The following is a 27400-nucleotide window of genomic DNA, read 5'->3' as shown; positions in this document are numbered from 1 at the left end:
CAAACTGAATATTTTATAAATTAATCATTCATGTTGTTTGTTAAAGAAAATACTTTTTGTCTGGAAAAAAAATTCTAAATTGATAATTTGTGTACACAAATGTATGCGAGGTTTAAGGAAAATACTTTTCTTACTCATTATTACAATGTAAAGTTTTTCTTTTTTTAAACCATATGAAACAACATGATAATAACAGGATTTTTATGTATCATGTAGACTCTTGGCATTGACCCAGTAAGTAAATTTAAACTGCACAGGCAAGACAGAGGTCAGATCAGTTCTTATGTTGATGGCACTCAGAGAATTGCTAAATCATCTGAATCTATCCTAATTGGCTGCTGTCTAGAGGCAACCATGTAAAGTTAATGCAAAATGGTATGCTATGCTCAATTTATACAATTTTTTGCTTTAGCACTGGCCTCTTTCTGTCATTAACCCATCTGCACTCAGTTAAGATCACTTCCTCCCTTCCAGTAGGCCGTTTTCAAGCCTTTAAAGATTTCAAGTTTGACTTTATTTTGGATAGTATATGGAAGCCAGCTGAGGTAGGTTAAGATCTATTGCTTTGTCTGACAGAATGGGTTTTCTTCCTCTTGGCCCAGAAATGACAGTCTGTCTTAAATTTAGGCTTTTGACAGTATGATGGAAAAATATACACTCTTACTGGGACAGCTTTAATCCTGTTGTCTGCAGTCATCTGGAGGAGTTTAAAAAGTGGGCAGAACGACAAAAAGACACGTTGTCACCTTGGAGCAGAGTGTGAGAGACAGAAATGTTAGCGTGTGCTGTCCATATTTGACCACTGGGTGCTGCAGGAGGGCCAATCAAATGTTCTAAGACCAGCCCACAAATCCATCCATACTGAGAAACATCTTCTGTGATTGAAGTCAAAAATCTCCCACTGTGTCCACTGGAATATAAAATCCAGACAATCCCATCTGCTCAGTGCCTTCTAGATGCTATTATGGTTTTTAAATGGTACATGGAGATGGGATTGAACAGACGCGCACATTCGCATGCTCTCGGCCCTGCCTGTCCTGTGCTGTCTGAAAGGCCTCACACTGCAATGTCACCCTGACAGCGTAGCCCAAGACCTCCTCACAGCATGAGTCAGCAGCAAACTGGAAATCAGCCTCTAACATATTCTCCTCCAAGGGTTCGACTCATCAGAACAATCACATTTTACCTTGAGCAAATCAAGCAGAAAATACATTCAGAGGCCAAACTAAACTCATAACCTGTCTCCGTTCTGCTACAACTCTTCATGCTAAAACTCAATCATTTTCAGCAGGCAGAATTTCATATTTTATGGTTCATATCCTCAGCTGTCTTTAGCAATTTTTGATGTATGTTCAATGCTTGCCTATGAGATTTATTTAACTTTTGACTGTACGTGAGCTTGCGTGTAGTTTTTTCCTCTTTGTTAGGTTTGGAAAATGACAGAAGGCCTGTGAACCTCAAGAAAATGGAAAATAGTGTTCAACTGTATCACAAATTTCTGTCGAATATCACTCTCATATAATCGTGTGCTCACATTCGTCTGTGTTGTTTGTAGTGACGAGCGAGTTGGTCATGCTCAGTCTGGATCTGGTGAAGACGAGGCTGTCGGTCATGAATATGGAAATGAGAAAAAACTTCATCCAGGTCATTCTCACCTCCCTCATCGAGAAATCTCCAGACCCAAAGATTCTTCGAGCTGTGGTGAAGATTGTGGAGGAATGGGTGAAAAACTCTGGCAACCCCATGGCCACCAACCAGGTAAACTCTGTCAGGCTGATGTCTCAAAATATTAAATATATCAGCGTCTGGTGTTGTATGAGGAATCAAATTTTCCTTGGCCTTTGGAGTTTAGACTTCATTGTACTATGAATACATACTGCTGCAACATTTAGAACTCAAAACTTTGCCAGTCCAGAAAGACTATTTATTAAAATTAAGCCGCAAAGATGAAATTTACATGTCAATCACTCTTGGGTGATTAGAAGCTTGGGCTGCCCAGGGATGGTAGACTAACATGGAGGATAAAGGATTGATGCTATTATTCCTACCATGTGGACCATTGGTTCTCAACATTTTTGATCCCAGTGCCCCTGTTTGTTTGCTGAGCCTCCTTGTTAAGAACCAGTGGTGTAGATGGTTTAAGAAGTTTCCTTATATAAGATCTCTAATCATTTTAACCTGATCTTGATAGTTCATGTGGTACATTTTTGGCATGGATTGTTTTGTGGTCCTGTTACAATGTAAGACTTTGCAAAGTGGTTATTGAATGATGGGACAGTTAAAATAATAGTTGACAGCAAGGTCAGAAAGAGGATGGAAAATGGTCATTATAACTGAACCTCAGGGAAAAGTGTTCAATAATAAAAAATGTATGACAAGACACCTTAAAAGGGACTTTAAATGAGTTTATTTTTCATTTTTGTATTTTCTTTTATTCTTTTTTATTTATTTACAAACTTTGCACATTAAAAAAGCTTTAGAAAGCAGAGGAAATTTGGTTGTCGATTTTAACTGGATGTGGTCTAAGAGGAAAAAAGGGAGAAAAGAGTTGGAGTGTTATTTCTGCGCCACCAAACAGAACTGAAAAAAATGACTCTTTTCGAACAGATTTGCCTTTGTTATTGGTCTGGCCAGTATAATGCCACTCCAAACTCACGTCACTGCTTAAGCCAGAGTTGTTGATTAAGATACAGAAACAATCAGGACTTTATTGATATTGCCACAGTTCTTGCAATTTTTAGGTGAATAAACTATAACTGGCTTAACCTGATTCATATTTCATGCATATTGATTTAACATGATGTAACTGTATGATTTCCAATTCTGTAGATTTCCTAACCTCGCAATAGTAAACCAACCTTGTGTCGACTCAGAGTACACCCGTGTTAAACATTTGAGCTTAAAGCCTATCCTGCTGTAAATGAGGCATTGTGTATTCAGCGTGCTGTGGCCTGGACAGCTGAACTCAGGTGTCTGTTCTGTTAGCCCAAGGCGAGAGAGCAGACAGGGAGAAAAAGGAGCTGAGCAAAGGTGCTGCACAGCTCTCCTGATAGATGAAAGATAAATGGACTGTATCAATCTGTTGCCCCCTCCTCCTCACCTCTCCTCACTTCTCCTCTCCTCTTGCAATCCCTTTTTATTCCATCTTATGCTCTCTCTTTCTCTTCGTAGGTACCTAATCCAAGAGAGAAGTCCATTCTGCTGGTGAAAATGATGACCTACATTGAGAAGCGCTTTCCTGATGACCTTGAATTGAATGCCCAGTTCCTGGACCTCGTTAATTACGTCTACAGGTAATTACGCCGATTAATCACAGGGTCTGCTGTCCACGCTGGCCCTCCATCTATTGCCATTAGCAACAAGACTACGGCTGGTGGGTGGTAGGCCCGGGTTTGATTGCTAAAGTTGGGGCTGTGGGTGTTTGGCGGCTGAGGGGCAAAAGGCATTAGGGGCCACCGTCACCCTGGGCAAGAGAGCATTTCTCCAGCGTCAAGAGCAATTCATCCTAGTGAGAACCCACAGGCCCAAGTCATCAGCAGTATTTGCATCTATGCTGGAACACATGCAGTCCTTTAATAGCTGTGGATTACTAAAGACCCACCAAGTTGTTTGTTGTCACGCTGCATTTCATGCTGTCTCATAAGGTAAATATAACAACAGTCTTGCAGCGTTTGTCTGAAGCACTTCGGTATTTGTTTTTTTTCAGGGATGAGAACCTTTCAGGAAGTGACATAACATCCAAGTTGGAGCCAGCATTCTTGTCAGGGCTGCGCTGCACCCAGCCACTGATCAGAGCAAAATATTTTGAGGTGTTTGATGCATCAATGAAGCGACGAGTCTATGAGAGGCTTCTGTATATTTGCTGCTCACAAAACTGGGAGGCCATGGGAAGCCACTTCTGGATCAAACAGTGTATCGAGGTACAGACACATTTTATTGAAAAAAAAAAAAAAGGAAAAAACATGAAAAATGTAAAAATTAGTTTCATTTTTCTAGTTGGTTAGCGATTGAAATTTTTGGAGAAACCTGCTAATTGTTTTTGACTAGTTGATGCAATACATGTTTATTAGACTTTTTTTTTATTTAATAGTAAATATAATACATAAAGTATTAAATGAAACCTTAAATGTTGATTGATATAAATGTTTAAAATAAATATAAAATGAGAGTACATTCTATAATAAATATACTATTTATTTTATTTAAGTTTTGGCAATTTTGGTTTCATTTAGGATTTTAGGAATACAATTTCTATATATAATAACTTATCTATGTATATATGTATAATATATATCATTGCATGTCGGCACAGGATGTTTACATTTTTTGATAATAAAAAAAAATTGTTCAGTGCAACACTTTAAGTCCATCTGACATGTTTCTTTTTAAATGAGGCTCTTATGTTTAGGTTCAGTAATTTCACTTTAATGGCAATGAAAAGGTTATTAGGTTATTCTGCCAACAATCCGGTATTTCTGAATGGGCTAATGCTGGGATTTAGCAGATTTGAAGCAAAAGTATTTGATGAATGTATACTATGTGCAGAGAGCATTCAGTCAATATAATCTAATTTTTGACAGAGCTGGCATTTAGTGGCTTTTGCATGTTTCCTTATCACTTTAACATCACAATTTTCGCCTTGATGATTTTATTAGCTGGATTTTAGATAACTTTTCTCTTGGTGTTAATGCACTCTCTATAATGTAACAGCTCTGGTTTTTGGCTGCTCCCGCTCAAGTCAGGTCACAATCCATCCATCTCAGCCACAATCAATGCTACTCTGGCTCTTGAATTATTAATGCTGTCCTACACATGGCGGCTGTGCGCGCGATTCATCCTTCCGTGATGGAGTAGGAGAACATTCACTGTTGGATCTCTACAGATGGTGTCAAGCATTTAGATGTATGTACGCTAGTGGTTAAAAATGGCAGCTGTTAAACAATGCTGGCTCATGTAGGTGTCATTTATGTGTGAACGTTAGCTACTTTCTTCCATGTGATGTGTTCCTCACAGAAGGAGCAGCTGTTTGTGTGCGTGTTTGAGCAATCGTGGCAGTTCAGAGTTTGATTCTGTCGTTTCTGCTTCACAGCTGCTGCTGGCGGTCTGTGAGAGGAACACCACCATTGGCACCAGCTGCCAGGGCTCCATGCTCCCCTCCATCACCAACGTCATAAACCTGGCTGACAGCCATGACCGTGCAGCTTTCGCCATGGCAACGCATATCAAACAGGAACCTCGCGAGAGAGAAAACAGCGAGACCAAGGAGGAGGTCAGCTGTGCCATTCTGTGTATACAAACATCTGTACAGAAGAGCTTGTTTGCACCTTTATTGCCTAATTTAGCTTTAGTATCAAATTCTGATATATAGAGACATTTTTAATTGCATTATCACTAGAGTTATGTGTTCATCAGAATTTAGGAATGTTCATCCTTTTTATGAGTTGGAATTTTAATTGATTCAATATTGATGTTTGACTACATTTTGAGTTGGGGAGATTTGTGAGGGAACTGCATGGGGTTCTTGCAATTACGTATGTGAAATAATTAAAAATGTCAAATAACTCTCTCTACCTCACACATAATAATCTAAATTAACTGACACAATGCTAAAAGTTCGTAAGACCGAATCCATGTTTCACGAGGCACATTCGGAGAATGTTTTTCCTGAATAACGCTGGGTGTGAATAGTGCTCAAAAGAACGTCACCTCATCTTCTCTGACAGGCGCCCTGCACGTGCAGCGGACATAAACCACACTTTCAGTAAACAAAAAGAAATTCCTATCCAGTGGTGAAGTGTTTTCTGTGTTGACAAATCTTTTGTGATGTCCTAATAACAATTGCGATTCGCACGCAACGTGTCAACATCCGCTAATATCAGATTTGCGACCTAATGACTCATTTGAACAGATTCATTTTAATGAATCATGACAACAACTGATCCGTCCACACAGTCTATAATGAATCATTTACTCGAACAACTCTAAATTTAGCAAGAGTGGTTAGTAAAATTAGCCTTAATAATCCACAATATTTTCAAGGTTATTTAAATGACAATGTGTAGTAAAAAAGGCCTACCTATAAAATATGTTAATTTAGACTGGAGTGAGGTGAAACCAGAACAAAGCAAGTTGTTGTTAGCTAGGTGCATTCAATTGGTAGAAAATTATATTATTAGTTAATATAACTTCTAAATGCTACTTTTTAATACTTTTCAGGTTTAGCAAAAAAGCATCTTCTCTTACAAAGCTATAAAATCACTTTTTTTTTTTTTTTTTTTTTTGCAAAGAGGGCAAGAAATAATTACAGTGAGAGAGATGGGTACTTTATTGTCAGTATTGGGCTCGCAGATCATGTGGGTAGGGCACTTTTTACTGTCTGTGTGGATGACCATGTCTGTCACCAACAAAGATCATTTTTGACCGAGGAAAAACCCTGCGTTGATTCATTTGAATTGAAATATTTAATACTTTCACAGCAAAAATTATGTATGCGATTTATTTAGATTAATTAGTCACAGAGTATGTAATTAATTAGATTAACATTTTTAATCGATTTACAGCCCTAATAATAATAATATAGCTGCGAGCAGCGATGGCGGGCCCAAGCCCGGTGGCACCGCCACCCCGGTGGCTTCAGGGCAACTGTGCACAGCGGGCAATAGGCACTTAAAACGGTTAAACATCAAAGGACTATGTCAAATTCACTCCACATTTACTGCACTACAAGGTGCCGTTATAGAGCCCCTCCTCCCTGCCCATTTTCAAAGGATTACATGTGCCAAGTTTTAACATTATTCTGATGAATTTTGAAGCAAATCAGGTAAAAATAAGAGGGTGATCTCAATGTATGCTGAAAGTGACACATTTTCTGCTTCCAGTTGGTGGCGCTATGACTTTGAATCACAATAGTCAAATCCATGTGATCAGCCTTGTACAACGAAGACTAAGCCAAAGTTTCATCAAAATCAATTAATGTATGCAGAAGTTATAACACTTTGTTTCCCTTTTCTTGCCATAAATTCGTTGCCTCGCCACGGCCAAACCGTTTGAGATATCCAAAATCCGTTTGCAATTAAACAACTTCAATGTGTTAGCAACAAGTTAAAAAAAGCTTGGTGTAAATTGGATAAACCCTGTAGGAGTAGTAGTATAAAATTCATAGCCTGTTTTTTCAAAAAATTAACATTCAAACCAAAATAGCTGACTTCCTGTTGGTCGGAGCTAATGAATGTAAATTAGAAAATTGTCCGGCTTGATGAGAATAATATGTGTACCGAGTTTGGTGACTGTAGGAAAAACTAACCCCCCCACTTTTGTCAAAAGGTGGCGCTACTGAGCCCCTCCACCACGCCCATTTCTATGGCTTTGTCCATGTCTACTGGTTGACAATATTGATGTGTGTGTCGAGTTTCATGCAATTTGAAGCATGTTAAGAGCCTCAAAAACACTCAAGAATATTATTACAGTTTGACCTGTTGCCATGGCAACAATATTTCAAATATCAAAAATCCTGTCATAGGTCTACATCTGCTGTGTATTGACATTACACTGATGAAGTTTGAAGCAAATCAGGTAAAAATAAGAGGGTGATCTCAAAGCATTTTAAAAGTGATACACTTCTTGCTGCCATTTGGTGGCGCTATAACTTTGACTCACAATAGTTACATCCATGTGATCAGACTACTACAACCAACACACTCCTGAAGTTTCATAAACATCAATCAATGTATGCAGAAGTTATAACACATTTCCTGTTTCCCTTTTCTCGCCATAAATTCGTTGCCTCGCCACGGCCAAATCGTTTGAGATATCCAAAATCCGTTTGCAATTAAACAACTTCAATGTGTTCGCAACAAGTTAAAAAAAGCTTGGTGTAAATTGGATAAACCCTGTAGGAGTAGTATTATAAAATTCATAGCCTGTTTTTTAAAAAATTAACATTCAAACCAAAATAGCTGACTTCCTGTTGGTCGGAGCTAATGAATGTAAATTAGAAAATTGTCCGGCTTGATGAGAACAATATGTATACCGAGTTTGGTGACTGTAGGAAAAACTAACCCCCCCACTTTTGTCAAAAGGTGGCGCTACTGAGCCCCTCCACCACGCCCATTTCTATGGCTTTGTCCATGTCTACTGGTTGACAATATTGATGTGTGTGTCGAGTTTCATGCAATTTGAAGCATGTTAAGAGCCTCAAAAACACTCAAGAATATTATTACAGTTTGACCTGTTGCCATGGCAACAATATTTCAAATATCAAAAATCCTGTCATAGGTCTACATCTGCTGTGTATTGACATTACACTGATGAAGTTTGAAGCAAATCAGGTAAAAATAAGAGGGTGATCTCAAAACATTTCAAAAAGTGATACACTTCCTGCTGCCAGTTGGTGGCGCTATAACTTTGACTCACAATAGTCACATCCATGTGATCAGACTCCTATAACGAACACACTCGTGAAGTTTCATAAAGATCAACATATGTATTAAGACGTTATAACACATTTCCTGTTTCCTTTTTCTCGCCATAAATTCGTTGCCTCGCCACGGCCAAACCGTTCGAGATATCAAAAATCCCCTGGCAATTTTTAATCATCAGTGTCTTGACTTCATGCTGACCGAGTTTGGTGGCGATCGGATTAATCGTGTAGGAGGAGTATATCAAATTCCAGAGCATGCGTTTTTCAAACAACCCTTAATAGCTGACTTCCTGTTGGCGTGGCGATTAACTTAGAGCGCGAAAGTTGTTCGGCCCGATGAGGTCTATATGTGTACCGAGTTTCATACTAATACGTGCAAGCATGTTTAATATATGGACCAAATTTTCAGACTTTTTTCAAGGGGGCGCTGTCGAGCCCCCCTGCCACGCCCGGGTACCAACCTCTCCGGCGTCCTAATGGCCGCGGATTCCAATGTGTGTGCCAATTTTCAAGAGTTTTTGAGCATGTTAAGGCCCCCAAAAAGCCCCGGAAGACGGAAAAAAAAAAAAAAAAAAAAAAATAATAATAATAATCCTTAGAAGAACAAGAGGGCCCTGCGCGAATTTTCGCTTGGGCCCTAATAAGAAATATATTAGGGCTGCCCCCTAATAGAGAATCTCTCTATAAAAGAGAATAGGCTTGGTCAACTAAATTTTAATCTTTCGGTTAGTCGCAGAAAAAAAAAACTCAAGGAATTGGCGAAGTCACGCTGTGACAGATTGCTTACACGGCTGGTCCATGCAGTAATGTCGGGCAAAAAAAATCCAAAGTGTTGGAACATTTCAAGAGTGTAAAGAATGACCACAAAAAGGTGATGGGAACTCAAACATGGATTATTTAAAACATGCAAGTAGTAGCCTAACTTTAACTAGTAAATTTATATGACCGCTTGCTCTATTGTGAGCATTAATCTATATAAATGTGCACTAATATTAGGCACATATCTAAGTGTTCATGCGAAAGCTAAAGTTTTACTGGATCTCTGAGTTTTCATTTGATGTTAAAGCTACTTGTCTGTTGGCCTGATTATGTTTGCACTGATATTTCTCTTTAAGTGTTTCAGTTTGCTTTATATTTATTTATTCATTTGTTTATAATTAATATTTATGTCCTACATTTAAAAAAATATTTTTTTAAATTATACACCCCTAAGTCCCTAGTTCCTGGGGAAGGTTCCTGCGGTGGAAACATGGCTTAACAGTAGACTAGGAAAATCTTTAGTCGGAGGCAGCCCTATAATAATAAATGTTAAATTATTAAAATATTATATTACATAATTTTTTCATAAATTAGTAGTAAAATTGTATTTTGAAAGGTTAACGGGTAATTAATAATAATAAAATAATAATAAAAAAAATAAATAAATAATAATAATAAAAAATAAATAATTTATGGGTTTACCTGACAAAAAGTTAGGGGGAAATTGTGTGTTCCACCTTAAATAATATATAATTTAATATTACGCATTTCTGTGTATCTGGCATTGATCAGACGCTGATTATTAACATCATCTAATGTTGTTAATTCTTACTTGAAATGCATTATTTAAAATGTCACTTACACCAGCTATATGCAATTTCATTATTTTATTCTATTTAAATTCAACTTCCTTAAATTCAAATTTGTTTTTTGTTTTTTTTCCCAAATGTGTGTTGCAGCTGACCCCAATTAAAGTTCAGTAATTTAATTCAGAATTTCAGAGACATTCTCAGTTCCAAATGGTGCACAACTCGAGTTAATAGAGGCCTGCTGTAAGTGTGTTAAGTAAACAAATTTTCTTCCAATATTTGGTGTTTTTGTGACCTTTTCATCTGTAGGATGTGGAGATAGACATTGAACTAGCACCTGGAGACCAGACCAGCCTCCCCAAGACCAAGGAGCAGGGGGAGAGAGACGCAGGCAACCAGCTGCACATGCTCACGAACCGCCATGACAAGTTCCTGGACTCCCTGAGAGAGGTCAAGGTGAGCAATCACCTCAACATATGTCGCCCTTACAAGTTCACCCTCAAGCACTGGGAAAAATAAAGCAAAACTTAAAAAAGGACACTGGTTACGTAAAGGACATATGTAGGAATGAGTGACATGCAGAAGTCATACATGATTTTGAACATTGTGATTTAATATGCGCCTTTGATTCTTTTTACTTTCATCTCTAACCTGGTCTTCCTCATTTGGCTGCTCCGTCATAAGCATCTCCGTTAAAGAGAGTTTGATCAGGTCAACATGGGATTCTGTCTCTGAACGCTTTGAGGTCACAGCGTCATTGATTTCTATTTAATCCTGGACACGGTTCTGCTTTATATGCACCTCTCAAGCAGGCTTTAGATAAATGATGAAGTGAGGAGTTCAAAGCCCTGACCTGCCTGTGTTGCCCACCGGAGCCGCTGTCGGGAACCACAGCACACATTTGAGTTCTGACTTATGCTAACATCTCCATTCCTCTTGTGGTCAGAGGTCCAAAGCTTTTTCTTGCCATTATGCCCTAAGAATTATTCAGTGGCAAGATGTGACTGACCGGTCATGCATTTTAAAGTACACTGATCCCTTATGAAAAGTCATTTTTGAGAAGGAATAGTCTCATTTGCCCTTGAATGTTTGGTGTCATAAGTGAAGATTAAATTGTAAGTATCTCTTTTTGCTGCAAACGTGGCAGTGAAGCAAGTTTGAAGAGTGTGTACTGAGCAGGGTTATTAAACTAAAACTAAAACCATTAAAAAAAATTCTCATTTTCATTTAGTTTAACTTGATATTCTAAAATAACTAAAACTGAAACTGAAATAATATTTAAAAAAAATATAGACATTTAAAAAAATAAAAATGACAAAACACAAAAAAAAAACTCTTTACGGTATCCAGTTTATTATTATTATTATTATTATTAAAATATATTTTAAAAAGTAAAATGGTCATTATTACATTGACAAAGGGTTCTTAGTAGTCTTTGGAACTGATACAAGGTGCACTTCTGTTAATCGGCTGAGCTGGCACTGTTATCAGCCAATGCGATAATCTCAATTGGCTAAATGTCGGTTGATTAATGGCTGATATATTGCCTATCACTAAATGAGTCTCTTGTGTGTGTAATCAGACGGGAGCACTGCTGAATGCTCTGGTTCAGTTGTGCCACATCTCCACCCCACTTGCCGAGAAGACCTGGGTCCAGCTCTTTCCCCGCCTCTGGAAGATTCTGTCGGACCGCCAGCAGCATGTGAGTACTTCACTGTCCCAGTTCTCCAAAGAGCTGAGCTAACAATTGGCCGTTTCTTTTAAACATTTTCCATCTAAATGCAGCGTATGACTGCTGACACTTTTAGACTGACCTTTGTTGTGGTAAAAGTGTAGACTGACTGTTTTACTACTAATAATGCATATGACTGCAGAATCAACATGCAAAATATGTCTTAATGGTGTCGGAGGTTGTGCCTATTTGCTCATCTTGGAGACCTTTGCATGGGTGGGGGTCCGACGGGCTGTCTTTCTGGCCCTGCCGCTGAACTTAAACAAGCAGCATTTTGCTAATGAGCAGAAATTAAACCTTTTATGCAAATATCAGAGTTTAATGGACCAGATGTCTTAAGTATTAGAATTCTCATTAAAGAGCTTTAATTTGGAGTGACTGTAGACTGTTACAACATATATTCAGAATAGAAATCTTCCACTTTATGGCTTTTGTTTTATAGGAGGTATAAATAAATCTAGGACATATTTACTGAGCCAGTCTTTTCTATTATTATAATAATAATAATAATAATAATAATAATAATAATAATAATAATGCAATATTCTTTGTGTAACATGGGCTATTTTTCTTTAGAGTTGTCATGCCTATTGAATATTTATGGCAAATTCTCATTTTTTGGTGATCTATTGAAGATGTTTATTGCTTTTTATTTTTAAATTTTAAATATGTTCTCATCAAACTTATACTATTCTATTGATTAAAATTAAAATTCATTCAAATTCAGGCTGATGCCATTAAGTCAATGCACTGTTTTGTCAAAAAAAAAAAAAAAAAAACTAAAATTAATTCATTAATCAATTATTGTTTTCTTAAAGCATACAATTTTTTTTACATTTTATTTTTATTTGAAAATATTTTATTGTATGGATATTGAGAATTCCTGTGGATTACATTTAACAGCGTTAATTAAATTCTTTAGTTTTTATTAAAGAATGAACTTGTGGCAGCGTTAGGTGATGGCAAAGGTAATCTAAATGTAACAATAGGGAAAATGAACTCATCCAATGACTAATATTGTACAAATATTGCACATTTCTAATTTTCTACTTGTTTATCCTTTTTTGCAGGCACTGTCGGGTGAAATGGGTCCATTCCTGTGTAGCGGTAGTCATCAAGCTCAGAGAGATTGTCAGCCCAGTGCTCTAAACTGCTTTGTGGAGGCCATGTCTCAGTGCGTGCCGCCCATACCTATCAGGCCCTGCGTACTGAAGTACTTAGGCAAGACCCACAATCTATGGTTACGCTCCACCCTGATGCTGGAGCAGCAAGCCTTTGAGAAAGGCCTTAGCTTGCACATCAAACCCAAACAGAGCACGGAATTCTACGAGCAGGAAAGCATCACTCCTCCACAGCAGGTAGAGTGATTCATGAGCCCTTCTTCTTTTTGTCTTTGTTGCCAATGATATTCTTGGCAAAGGAATTTTTGTGTTATGAAGGTTCCCCAGTGTCACTCAAAATAAACTTGTGTGCTGAATTTCCAGTTGGTTTTGTTTTGACCTGTCAGTGAGTTCAGTTTGAAGTATCCCAGCATTCAAGCTGCTTATGCTAAGCAGTCATCTCATTGGGATACCTCTGAATATGGATGTGTTTGTCCCCTATACTCTTTGAAGATGTGTTTTTGTATTCCCTCAGGAGATCCTTGACTCGCTGGCGGAGCTCTACTCCCTTCTGCAGGAGGAGGACATGTGGGCGGGGCTGTGGCAGAAGAGATGCAAGTTTCCTGAGACAAGCACTGCCATTGCTTACGAGCAGCATGGCTTCTTTGAACAGGTGAGAGAGAATTAAATGATTGTATCAGCATTTATGTATAGGGCCCTATGATTTCCGCATTGTGAAGATTGTGGAATACAAATCATAATGGCGGAATGTCATTAAATTTGGCAAAATTTGGATGAATAAATCAAAAGAAGGGTTGGTTGTACGCTTAATCAAATCACTAATGTCAGTGAATATTAAAATGCAAAAAGACAGTTCAGATTTTGTATTGTTACATTTCACAAGACTAAATTGTTAAATTGTTACCAGTGTTATTGATAATATATTGTATATAATCATAAAACTGCACATCCAGAAAAATTAAAATGGACAACACAGAATTTTGAAAAAAAAATTAACCATTTCATTGGTCATTTTTATTGTTAAAATTAATAAATTATTACATTTGTTAGTTTTAGGAATTCAATGGATTAGGCATACTTTTTGATTACTAAATTTAATTAAACCATTAAAACAGGATCCAGAAAATACAGAATTTGGGAAAAAATAAAATGGATTTCTTATGTATGATTTGTTGTATTGTCCCTTTCATATTTTAAGATGTTAACAATTCTGGTTCTATCATCATTAGGCTCAAGAAACCTATGAGAAGGCAATGGAGAAAGCTCGCAAGGAACACAATGTTTCGCCCGCCATCTTCCCAGAGTACCAGCTGTGGGAGGATCACTGGATCCGGTGAGTTGAATGACCACAGGTCAGACTCAACACTTGATATGTCCACTGTCAAGCACTTTTTTTCATCCTCATTGAAAGCAAAATACTGCAGCAGGCAATAAAACCACAGCCAATAAGATAATTAAAAAAATATATATATATACAGCCTTGTGGTAATTTCAAACTGACCAAGAAGATTGTGAGTGAGCAACCTAGCACAATGCAAATAAAACCAAATTACTAACATAGATCGACCAAAATTACACCCTCAAAGTTTTGTTTTGCATCCCTTAGGACAAAAACTCTCTGTGAAATAATTGTCAGCTGTCAAAATGCTAATATGATAAAAAAAAAAAAAAAAAACCTGCTTTATGAAATTCTAGGGCTGTAGTCAACCAAAGAAATGCTTAGTCGACCAAAGTCCTGTCCTGCGCAACGATCAGTCGACTAAAAAAAAAAAAAAAAAAAAAAAAAAAAAAGAATTTTTTGATTGAACATTTATTAAACAATTATAATAGAGCATTTATAAAACAACAACGAAAAACATCAATAATACATAAAACTATAATAATAATACAATTCTTTGGAAATTAGGTTATTTTTTAAACTGCAAAGTGAGGAGTTCTGTCCTAGGTCTATAGTGACCGTCACAATCGCGCACCTGACCACACCACACGCTACAAAAAATATAACTGCTAAAACTGCCAAATAATGAAAAATCCTAACAAAAGCTCTCGATTATACAGGCTGTATATTCTTCTTTACTTTCAAAGCTATGGGTTAACTTTTGTCCAAACGATCTAGGCGTTTTAAAACAAACACAAACAAACGCCTGTGGCATGGCCTGTGGATGCGCCTAGTACATAACCAATAAAATATATAAACTTTTCGACATTAGACATAGCAAAGCTGTCTGACACATTTATATCTCGCTTACCGCTTTTAGGTGATTGGTCATATTGGTCGTTGAGCTATGGTAAGTTAGCTTTAGGCTGCATAGCTTGCACTCCACAGTCTTGTCGTATTTTTTTGTAAAATGCAGCCAAACAAAAGATTTACATTTCTTGGACATTTTTTCGACTAAAGCCCAAAACAAGTAGCGTTCTAACTGAATGAACTACCTATATTCCTTAAGGAGCGCGAAGCAGCAGTGCAGCCAGCCACAGGTGCGGTTCCCGAGTGTTCACGTGGTGCGCTTAACTACGGCGCTGTTATAAAATAGCCTAAATTAAAGCATTTAAAGTTTGGTATAAAACATAGGCTAATTATATTTAGAATACAGTAATATATAACTGCTAATAAAAGGAATAAATATCAAGGAGTAAATCAATGAAAATTTCTTTATTGGTAAAAAAAAAAAAAAAAAAAAAAAAATTTGCAACTGGTCGACCAATGAGAATGTCAGTCGACCAAAACGGCATCGACCGATTAGTCGACTAAACGACTAAAGTTGACAGCCCTATGAAATTCATGAACATTCTGGACCATCTGTTATATTCTAATATATAATGTATAATGTAATAAAATAATCAATTTTATGTTGATTTCCAGCTGTTCTAAAGAGCTGAACCAGTGGGAGCCTCTGACTGAGTACGGGCAATCTAAAGGCCATAACAACCCATATCTGGTGCTGGAGTGTGCTTGGAGAGTGTCCAACTGGGCCGCCATGAAAGAGGCTCTGGTGCAGGTAAACTCAGTACCACATTGCAATTAACACATAGGGCTTTAAGATTTGTGAGTAATTGTATGTTTTAATTGAGGTCTTTACTTTATCATACTTGTCTGAATACTTGCCCTGTTACTCAACACAAACCTAAAGCAATATGTTTTAGTAATAACCATCACTAAACGAAGTTCACAATCAGTCTATAGATACTTACACTACGGTTAAAGTGTTTTTTATTTTTTATTTATTTTTTTTTTATGTTTTTATGTTTTTGAAAGAAGTTTTGTATGCTCACCAATGTAATTATTTGATAAAAAATGGCTTAGGTTTTTTTAACTGGTTAGTCGAAGGATAACATGCTTAATTCATGACACCTGTGTGATCAATTGCATTTTTTCCTGATAACAGAGGAACCAACTTAAAATACTGTCATTTTTGATCATATAGATAAGAGTAAAATATCATTAAAAACTGGGGTCTTCTGGGGTCATTCGAAAAGGGTTTACTTTCAGTTGTGTAAACTCAAAATAACAAGAAAACATTGTGCCTTCGTAAAATAAAGAAAACAAACAGGATGCACTTTCTGCCGTCTAGAAAAAAAAGAAAACACGGAAATAGTGAAATAGTTTGAGAAATTGATTTGTGGAAACGGTAATATTTTCAAAATTCGTTGAAATAGATTTATGAAAAAATATTTATGAAATAGATTGAATACAGTTTTTTTGTTAAATCTTTACTGTCACTTTTGATCAGTTTATTGTGCTCTTTCTGTTTAAATATGTATGTATATATATAAGGGCCTGTAAGATTTTTACCTAAAGTATGTTTTTTTTTTGGCTAGATACTCTGCATTTTTGAGTAAAATTTGCACACACATTTCCAGTCCAGTAAGGTAACTTAAAACCATAGTCAGGACTTCACTGTGACACCTCAAATTATTATTGGAGTTTCACCATATTGCCAAATATACCACTTTTTTTTTTTATGCAGAAATTCACACTCTTAACTGTGCTTGCCGAATTGTTTATGACTTCAGAATTGTAGCCTTGCCATCGGTGGGTAATTTATGGGCTTCACTTCTAAAACAAAGTAGAAAAAGTGTGCGATAGAGGCTGGACACATTATAAATACTCTTGGCTCTTGTTCAAGGAGACTTGGAACGAATCCATTCAGGTTTCTGTCCTAAGGTGACACCTAATTAAATTGTCCAGCCCAGCAACCCTCCCACTCCTCCTCCTCTTCCCTCTCTGTTCGCTTTGCATCTAATATTTACGGATACGTGCTTGAATAATTGCTCAAACATCTGCTGGGAAGTGATTTGTTTTCTCCGTTCCAGGGCAGGCTGCTTGGCAGCAGCAGTTGCTCTCAGGAAGTTTAAATGTCCCCTCTTTCAATTAAAGGCGGGTGGATAAGGCCAGCCCTGACGCAGGGTTATTTATCAAATGTCAGCCATGATAAGCACACACTGACCATAGAGTGTAAATTCCTCCAAATCGTCATACTGCACAATGCCAGCAACCTGTACCGACCTCTTATTTTCCCTACGACCACCTATTTAGCTCAAATTGCAGTGTGCAACACCCACTGTGGAATAGGGTGACCAGATGACCATGAACAAAAACTAGGACACACATGCTGCTCAAATAACGGATTCAAGTTCAAAATCATTTATAGCAATCAAACTAAAGCTAAGATTAGCGTCCCGTCTGCAACCACATCAGGATGTGGGGCAAGGCTTGTAAAATCAAAACCAGTCACCAGTCAACCATTCAAAAATCTAGGGTCTGTAAATGTTTTTTTTGTTTTCTCCTCCAAGACATATGTTACAAAAAAGAGTTCAGTAACACTTTACAATAAGGTCTTATTTGTTAATGTTAGTTAATGCATTACAATGTGCAATACACTTGTTACAGTATTAATCTTTGTTAATGTTAGTTATAACTAAAATGTTATTAACAGTGCACAGTGCATTATCTAATGTTAAGAAATACAACTTTTGATTTTAATGTATTGGTAAATTTTGAAATTAAGATTAATAAATTCTGTAGAAGTATTGTTCATTCTTAGTTAATGTTAACTAAAGTAGTTAAATATTAACTAATGAAACGTCATTATAAATTGTTACCAAGATTTCTATTTTAAATAAATGCCCTTAAGCAGCAATATTAACCAGCACAGCTGTTGTTAACATTGATAAAAATAAGAAATGTTTCTTAAGCAGCAAATCTGTATATTAGAATGATTTCTGAAGGATCCGTTATTTGAAACTCTTAGAGTAAAAACAGCAATATTGTGAAATTTTACTTTTTTTGTTCAAATAAATGCAGTCTCTGTGAGCATAAACCATTTAAAAAAAAAAAAAAAAAAAGCTTACGACCCAAACTTTTGAATGGTAGTGTATTATAGACGTGTGCCGATATTCGGTAATGCGATAAATCGCGATAATGAATATGCACGATATTGTAATCGTCGGCACTTCAGAATACCGTAAATAATAATTTATTACCAATTATTAATATTTTATAAGGCAATTAAGAATACTTTACCCATCAATCGTATAAAATACACAACACCGCTGTATTCTGTGTCAAAAGGACACGCGCTCAGATGTAAACAATCCCAACGTGCACGAGAAGCACATGGCGGAACGAGTGAAGGAGACGAGCTGAATGAAAGTGCGCGTTCACTCTCTGACAGCAGAGGGCGCTGATGGAACAGCAGCATGCAGTGGTTACCATGGAAACCGTGCAAACAAAGTAACTGCGCTAGTGAAGTTTTTAAAATGCTTCAAACAGCCATTCATTTTTTTGTAATCTCAGTGTTGTTCATCACCGCACCAAATACTGAATACTTAAAAAAGACACAAAACAATATTTATTTTCAAACCTAAACATTTTTATATTTTAATCTGGACTACAACATGCCCTTATGATTAGAAATGTTCTGATTATTTGTTATTGTTCAGTAAAACTTTGAAAACATACAGCTTCATTAGTTAACATGTTAATTCACTATCACTAAACTGACAATAAAAATACTTATAAAGTATTAATTATTAATGTTAATTTCTTAGTTACTGTTTAATAACATTACTAAAATCAAAATAACTTATTTAATGGACCTGAGATAAAACTAACAATGATCAGTTGTGTTTCTAAACTAACATTAACAAAAAATAACACTTTCTGTAACAAATGTAGCTATTGCTCAACCTCAGTTAATGCATTAAATAGAGTAAAGTGTTATCTGTTGTTCTTTATAGCCTAATTCTTTTGCATTTTAATCGGTTTGAAAATTTCAGTTTGTTTTTGTTTTATTACAAAGAGTTCTTAAACCTGTTAAACTATGACAAAAATGGTTTTGCAACTTATTTTAATATCGTGATAATACCGTTTACCGTGATAAAAGCTTAATCAATTAATCGCAACATGAAAATTTGATACCGTCACATGCCTAGTAGTGTATGCTGATACAGCTGTGTTTCCTGTTTGCATCAGGTGGAGCTGAGCTGTCCAAAGGAGATGGCCTGGAAGGTGAACATGCATCGTGGCTACCTCGCCATCTGTCACCCAGAGGAACAGCAGCTCAACTTCATTGAGCGGCTGGTGGAGATGGCCAGCAGTCTGGCCATCAGAGAATGGAGGAGACTGCCACACATCGTTTCTCACGTTCACACGCCCCTTCTGCAGGTGAGGACCGTCAGTGCGTGAGCTGACAAACACACTTTAACCAGACGTTTTCCAGCTGTAATTTAATGTTCTTGATGGTGTGTTTCACTTTTTCGAGCAGGGTAACTCAATCAGAGCACCACTGGCGATCTTATCTAAATTGATTGTCAATTTTAAATAATGATATCTCAAAAGCCAAACATCTGGTCTGATATCACCGCTGACAAGCTAGAGACTCGGGCAATTTCATTTCATGTGTGAGTGTGTGACTTTATATAAACCCTTGTAGCAGAGAGAGTGGCTAAAGCAGACACTTTTCTTATAATTGCCTTTTTTGCTCCGCATTTTTGCACAATATCACTTTTTCCTTTGTCAGACCTGGTCCCTTCTTCCTCGCTCCCTCCCTCTTTTTGGCCCTTTGGCCCTTTCTAAAATGGCTGAGATAGTGTTGACTGCACCATTGTGGTTCTCAATAGGCAGCTTGTATTAATATTCAACAGAAAGAACAGCCTCCTGACTGCCACACGCATAATCAGGCAGAGCACACAATGGGACGGAGCCGAGGTGATGTGTGCCTGTAGATTAGGGTAATGTGTGAGAGCTGTCCACGCACCATGTCCTCTGGGGACTGTTAGAGACTAGAAGCACTCTTCTTGAGCTCGGCTGTGGTGTGATGGCAAATATGACAGCCAAATTGAGGAAATGAGGCGTTGTTGTTGGAGATTGTGAATACACCACACAGGGTGTTATGGGTAATGGCTGATAGTTGTCCGCATGATTGAAGAGTTGGATATAGTAGATGTAATCAGAACATTTTGAATACAAGGAATTTTTGTTGCTTGATACTATTAGTGAATTTAATCTATATACTGTAATCTATCAGTATTTTGTTATGGTTATTAAAAAAATATTGTTTTAAATAAAATTGTAATTTATAATACTGATAAATAATAATTTATTATTATTATTAGATTATTGGTTCTTTAATTTCTCCTTTTCTTTGTGAACTGCTTGTTAAAATGAAGAAACAAAGATACTATGACACAATTATACACTAAATAATTGTGTTTGCATTTTCTGAAGAAAATATCTGTGCTTATAATGCAGAAAAAAGGGTTAAAGGGTTAGTTCACCCAAAAATAAATATTCTGTCATTAATCACTCACCCTCATGTCGTTCCACAACTGTAAGACCTTTGTTCATCTTCGGAACACAAATTAAGATATTTTTGATCAAATCTGATGGCTCAGTGAGGCCTGCATTGCCAGCAAGACAATTAACAATTTCAATGCTCAGAAAGCTACTAAAGACATATTTAAAACAGTTCATGTGACTACAGTGGTTCAACCTTAATGTTATGAAGTGACGAGAATACTTTTTGTGCGCCAAAAAAAAAAAAAAACGACTTTATTCAACAATATCTAGTGATGGGCGATTTCAAAACACCGCTTCATTAAGCTTGGAAGTTCACGCTCCCCAGTGGTGAATCATTGAAATTTCAAAACACTTAAGACGTAACGACGCCTCGTTTACTGAAATCACGACTAAACAGTCCTTTTTGTGTTTATTATTCTTATAAAATTACTTTAACAGACTGCTAATCTCATATTTGCTAACACTTCACAATAAGGTTTTCATTGTTCACAACAAACTGTGAACAGCTGTATTTTTATTAACATTAACGAAGATTAACAAATACAGTAACAAATGTATTGCTCATGATTAGTTCATAAATGAACCTTATTGTAAAGTGTAACCACAAATTAGATAAAATGCTTGAGCACACATGTAATATCCAGACAGGTGAAACAGAATATTTTTGTAAGTTGGATTCATAAAGACTGGTTTCTGAAAGAATAATTCAGTGATAGACCCATTTTTAACAGTAATTTGTTGCCACCTAGTGGCATAACAATGCAATTGATAGTCGTTATTTGAAGTCCAGTTACTTTCAGAAGGTAATTCATTATATTTTGATTGGTAACATCAGCGTTTCTATCTGAATAATAAACTTTTGTATACTTCTGTTATAACTGGAATAGGCCTATTTGTCACACAGAAAAAATGATACTGTGCGTTTGAAAAGATTGTTTGTGAAGCTGTTCATATCTACACATGACTCTCTTCAGATCAACGGCAGCGCGAACGCAGATTTGAATGTCACGATTTTATTTTTGTCAAAGATTTAATATCAGTGGGTGAATCATTGTCATTTAGGAATTAGATCATGTAGGTGATGAAATCGAGAACACAATCTTTTAAAGATTAATCGTGCAGCTTTGTGCACCCCTCTCTCTCTCTCCCTTTCTCTGCACATATGTGAGTACCGCGAGGGCTTTTCAGTACATTCATTGCTATAATATTCACAAGGTAAGACATCTCTCTATTAAAGGATACTCTCCTCGCACTTCACCCACTTATCACACCAGAACAGTTTTCGGAACCGAAACTTTGAAATCTTACACGGTTCCGGTTCTTTTCAAAAAACACTACCAGTTCCGGATGAGAACCGGTTCTCTGTTACACCTCTCACTAGATATTGTTGAATAAAGTCGTTATTTTTTTTATTTTTTTTTGGTGCACAAAAAGGATTCTCGTCACTTTATAACATTAAGGTTGAACCACTGTAGTCACATGAACTGTTTTAAATATGTCTTTAGTAGCTTTCTGGGCATTAAAATTGTTAATTGTCTTGCTGGCAATGCAGGCCTCACTGAGCCATCAGACTTTATGAAAAATATCTTAATTTGTGTTCCAAAAATGAACGAAGGTCTTGCAGGTGTGGAACAACATGAGGGTGAGTAATTAATGACAGAATTTTGTAATTTTTGGGTGAAGGAACCCTTTAAAATGTAATCTGTAGATGACACGTGCAAATTAAACTTGATTGTAGGCTGTGTGCTGAAAGAAAATGTTGCATTATGTTGAGCGATTATTATATTTACATTTTTTTAAATCAAATTTATAAATATTCTTTACATTTTAATGCAAAAATAGTGCATTGTGCATAGTGCAAATGAAAATATGCTTATAAAACAAGTTTAATAAGCATAATAAATATGAAATATTCAGTAAAGTTTTTTTTTTTATATATTTATTGCTCCGATATTATGATTATGGCATATATGAATTTAGTATGAATTGTATAATGTACAATACAAATAATGAATCACAATTGATTATGCAAATGTGACATCAGCACTAAGATACATTTCTGGTCATTCAAATTTGGAGATTTCATTCTTTAATTTATCTATACATTTAAGTCATTCAGACTGAAGTTTAATACTACTTATTAGTGTAAGAAAATAACCAGCTGTTATTAACATACGTTAATGGCCACAGTTTAGTGGCTGTCTTTGCCCCAGAGCCATTGACATTAGTGATAATTGAATTTACTGATAATTTAATCTGTTTACAACTGCACGCCTTAATGCAACCATACAGAAGAACCAAATCACTGAGAGATGGGAGAGGCAGACAGGAGCCGTGAGACAGAGAGAGTGAGAACGCCACCAAGTTTAAAATGGCTCGTAATTACTTTTCCCCATCAGATAGTGTTTGATTAAATACCTGCAAGAAAATTAAATTTACATGATGAATGGGCACTCAGAATGAAGGTTATAATGTGCCATCAGCTGATATTAACAGATAATTGTGAAAAATATTGTATTGCTTAATTTATTTTGTTTTGGGGGGATTTGATTTGGCAAGTCCATGGACTGATTTGAGACATTTATCTTGTAAAGCAGGCATTACTATTGAACGGATTGTTTTTGGATGCGTGTATGTGTGTTCACGGGCATAATTCATTATCACGGCTCAAGCTAATCATTGTGTGCAAAGTAAACCATCATGCTGTAAATCACCTTGTAAGTGCCAGACTCCCTTTCTCATGTCTTGCTTTTCCAATTCATAGAAGAGATTAAAGATCTATGTGGCATTTTGGTTAAGAGTGCAGGGTGTATTTACCATCTGATATGTTAAGGTCATGCATCGGTAGTTTGTAAGGAATGAGTACCATTTTTTTTGGGTCACCGTGGTCTGTGTCCCCTGCTGGTGTGGTCTAAGTGTCGTCTGAGAGCATGATTAGGCATTATGGGAATAGACGCTTCACTTGTGCGCTTCCCTCTCTCTGCCCGTTCTCTGAGTAAATGGCTTTTAAGATACTTTGATCCATCCATTCGTTCAGCCACCTCGAGACTTCGTTTCTCTATTTCTTTTTCTTTCTCAATAGGAATCATAAGCCTGTAATACATTCACAGTAATGGATTTCGGAGTACTTTGTGTGTGTGCGCGATTGTGTGTGTGTACCTGGTTACCCTATGTTATGGGGACCAAATGTCCCCACAAGGATAGTAATACCAGTAATTCTTTGACCTTGTAGGGACATTTTTTTTTTTTTTAGTCCCCATGAGGAAAATAGCATATAAATTTTTTTTTTTTTTTGTTAGTAAGCGAGTGTGAGTGTGAGTGTGAGCAAGCGAGCGTGAGTGTGAATGTGCAAGTGAGTGTGATATATGGATTCTTGGGTAACTAGCCCTCAGAACTAAACTGAGCAGGAGCTTTGAAGAGAGCTTGTTACATCTTCCTGTTAGAAGTTTATTATTAACTACACTGAGATTCTCATCTGTTTATTCCTGGATTATTCTTATTCAGGCGGCCCAGCAGATTATTGAGCTACAGGAAGCTGCTCAGATAAATGCAGGGCTCCAGCCTGCTAACCTGGGCCGCAACACCAGCCTCCATGACATGAAGACCGTGGTGAAGACCTGGAGAAACAGGCTGCCAATAGTCTCAGATGACCTCTCCCATTGGAGCAGCATCTTTATGTGGCGGCAGCACCACTACCAGGGTATGCAAGGATGTGGCGATGAATTCCAGTGACATTCTGATTCATCATTTTATATCTACAATTTTAATCTTTTTTTTTTTTTCTTCTGCAGCCATTGTGACCGCTTATGAAACTAACGCACAACATGACCCAAACACTAACAATGCCATGCTTGGAGTGCATGCCTCCGCATCAGCCATTATTCAGTATGGGAAGATCGCACGGAAGCAAGGCCTGGTCAATGTGGCTTTGGACATTCTGAGCCGTATCCACACCATTCCTACCGTACCTATTGTAGACTGCTTCCAAAAGATCCGTCAGCAAGTTAAATGCTACCTGCAGTTGGCTGGAGTCATGGGCAAGAATGAATGTATGCAGGTGAGTGAACTTTAAGCACAACTGCATATTTTCAAAATCGACTAGTCATCATAACTACTCAACTAGTACTCTTAAGGAAGACCTGTATAATTACTGTTCACCTGACCCTGATGAGATGCATTTCTTACAGAGCATTCTGTATTCAAAAACAAGAGTTGTGGTCACATTTACCATTAATTGGTGGATTGTTGTGGGTGAAATACAGTCATTATAATGGGAATACACGTAATTAGGAATTTCGCATAGGACTGGGCGATATATCGCATGCGATTGTCACGCGCATTTCGTCAGTAAAGCCGGTTCCCTGATTACCGCTAAATCGCCATCTCCTGCTTTCAAATGGAGCGGCATTTAATAGACAGAGCCGTAGATCACTGACAAGCCATGCAATATCGCGCTCAATGCGCGTGACAATCTCATGTGATATATCGCCCAGCCCTAATTTCACATACGGGTGAAAGATTTCCACTTGCAGATTTTGCTGTTCATTCAAGTTAGTCACAGATTTGCCACGTTAACCAACATAAAGCAGCTTGGTTTGAAATTGACTTCACTATTGAATTTCTACAGTCAGTATTCAGTATCGACACTGGACATTTTTGCCTTCTAAATTTTGCTAATGTAACTGCACCTGTAAATTTAACCGTACTTTCATGTTATAAGTTAAACAGACGTTACGTAAAACTTAGACTTGTCAACATTTTGGAAATAGTTTTTGTGTTCATTGAGATATTGTTTAAAATGTTACTTTTTAAAGGGGGTGTACTCATTTACGCTGAGCACTGTATGTCCAAGTCAAACGGTTTCTCGAATTAGTTAAGGGCAGGACTTGATTTTTGTCCATCAAGAATTGATTGTTTTCTTTTATCATTGTTTGCAAATTGTTGCAATCTCATGTGAGTGACAGGTTGCTGGATTTTTGCCCAGCCATTACACCTGTACACGCGTTATCAGAGAAGAGATGTGTTGTGAGGGGGAGGGGGATATACTGTTTTTGATAAAAGATTACGAGGGCACATTAATTTAAAAAAGAAAAAGATGCACACAGATAAATCATTTATAATAAACGTTGCAGCATTTCATTTAGAAAAATAACAATTGTCAATTTTGATTCCATGGTGACTAGAATAGACAGAGTAGACGAGTCAAAAGCTAAATACAGTGTGTGCATCTGAATGTCATTTGGCTGTAGCTATTTAAATTAATCTTCAAATACAATGAATTTAACTCTTCTCAGCAGGATAACTAGTCATTGTTTGTGACCTATCTGTAAGGTTAATAAGTTCATATTTTTTAAAAATCCAATACTTTACAATAAATTCGTATTTTATACCCTTTATTTTTTTTCTCAGCATTTAATTTTTTTTTTTTTACACTAACAGAATATGATTATATATATTTTTTTTTTGGTGCTGTCAATCTGACTTCCTCTATACTAAATCTAGTTTACTTTGTTGACTCACCTGCTGATTTTGCTGTTAGCCGGACTCTCTTAATCCAAATAACGCTGCTCTCATTACGGTGAGAATGACTGCGGTGCTGTCACAGTAAGGAATGCATTCCAAACAGTGTAAGGAATGGGCTGCTTGCTGCAGCATTCGCTTAAGCCTGATTAATGGAGCTGCCTCAACTGAGCTCAAGTCATTAAAGTACCATTGGATTTAATAAGTCTCTCTCTTTCTCTCTCTCTCTTTCTCAGCTATCACTTGGACCTGTTCTGTTCTCTTTATCATTTCTCTGGCACACTTTAAGCCACTGGCTCTCACCTGAGAGTCTTAGATTGAGCTACAGAGATGTCTACAGCAGATATACTCTGTTGTCAGTGGTATTGACTTTTGATGTATAAGAATTCTAGGTTGGAAAACTACACATTGGCTGAGTCCGACAAATTAAACTCATTGTTTTTGAGGGATGTAGAATCATTCTACATGAGAAAATAAAAATCCGTACCTGTAAAATACTTTGAGGAATTGTAAATGCAATCATTGTTATTGTATTGTCAGGGTCTGGAGGTGATTGAGTCCACTAACCTGAAGTACTTCACCAAGGAGATGACCGCCGAGTTCTACGCTCTCAAGGGCATGTTCTTAGCCCAGATCAATAAGTAAGAGTTGATCCCTGGCTTTGTTCATCTTTTCTCCTTTTCTGTCTGTCACTTTGAGGCTTCTCCTTATCACCCTCATTCACTCTTTCTTTGTCTTTAATTGACACCGCTCTCGATATCTTTTGTTTTGTGCACTAGTCTGATTTGCTCTGACAATAAAGAATCGTAATTGGCGAGATCATTAAGAGCTCACTTTTTAAAATGAACAATTCTGACAAAGAATCATTATGGAGAGGAAAGATAAACATCTGTGTGTGTGCATGTGTTTGTGCCACTAATCATCACTTCTAAAACTTTATTCCAACAATGAGGTCAGAACAGTCGTTAACAGTCAATATGAGAATATGATGAGTAATTAACCTTATATAGCATGTCTGCGGCAGAGGATAATGACACTGAACTCATGATGAGTGATTATCTCCTGTCATATTTCTATTGACTGGCATTTTCACAAGTCACTCTGATGAGAATCTGTCATGTAATTGGTTTACATCTCAGAATACTGATTAAATATCTTGTAGGTGGTTAAAACTAAACCAGTTTGTTTAAACAAACAGGCCTGAAAGGATTTCAAGATAACAGACAGGAGAAATCTGTA

General features: G+C 36.9%; 1 protein-coding gene across 2 annotated transcripts in view; it reads left to right on the top strand.

Moving 5' to 3' along the window:
* trrap (transformation/transcription domain-associated protein) overlaps positions 1-27400 on the top strand; it is a 100192-nt gene that overhangs the window by 48726 nt on the left and 24066 nt on the right. For both annotated transcript variants that reach the window (XM_067368828.1, XM_067368827.1), the window contains exons 46-59: positions 1556-1758; positions 3172-3293; positions 3707-3920; positions 5090-5269; positions 10297-10443; positions 11570-11689; positions 12790-13077; positions 13355-13492; positions 14070-14173; positions 15704-15839; positions 19316-19507; positions 24146-24341; positions 24433-24698; positions 26702-26802. In XM_067368828.1, coding sequence (XP_067224929.1) covers positions 1556-1758; positions 3172-3293; positions 3707-3920; positions 5090-5269; positions 10297-10443; positions 11570-11689; positions 12790-13077; positions 13355-13492; positions 14070-14173; positions 15704-15839; positions 19316-19507; positions 24146-24341; positions 24433-24698; positions 26702-26802 — 2407 coding nt within the window. The remainder of the gene's footprint in view (positions 1-1555; positions 1759-3171; positions 3294-3706; positions 3921-5089; positions 5270-10296; positions 10444-11569; positions 11690-12789; positions 13078-13354; positions 13493-14069; positions 14174-15703; positions 15840-19315; positions 19508-24145; positions 24342-24432; positions 24699-26701; positions 26803-27400) is intronic.

Source organism: Chanodichthys erythropterus, chromosome 19 (assembly GCF_024489055.1).
Source record: "Chanodichthys erythropterus isolate Z2021 chromosome 19, ASM2448905v1, whole genome shotgun sequence".
NCBI classification, from domain to species: Eukaryota; Metazoa; Chordata; class Actinopteri; order Cypriniformes; family Xenocyprididae; genus Chanodichthys; species Chanodichthys erythropterus.
The sequence above is the reverse complement of the archived record's forward strand: the minus strand, read 5'-3'. Positions and strand labels throughout refer to the sequence as shown.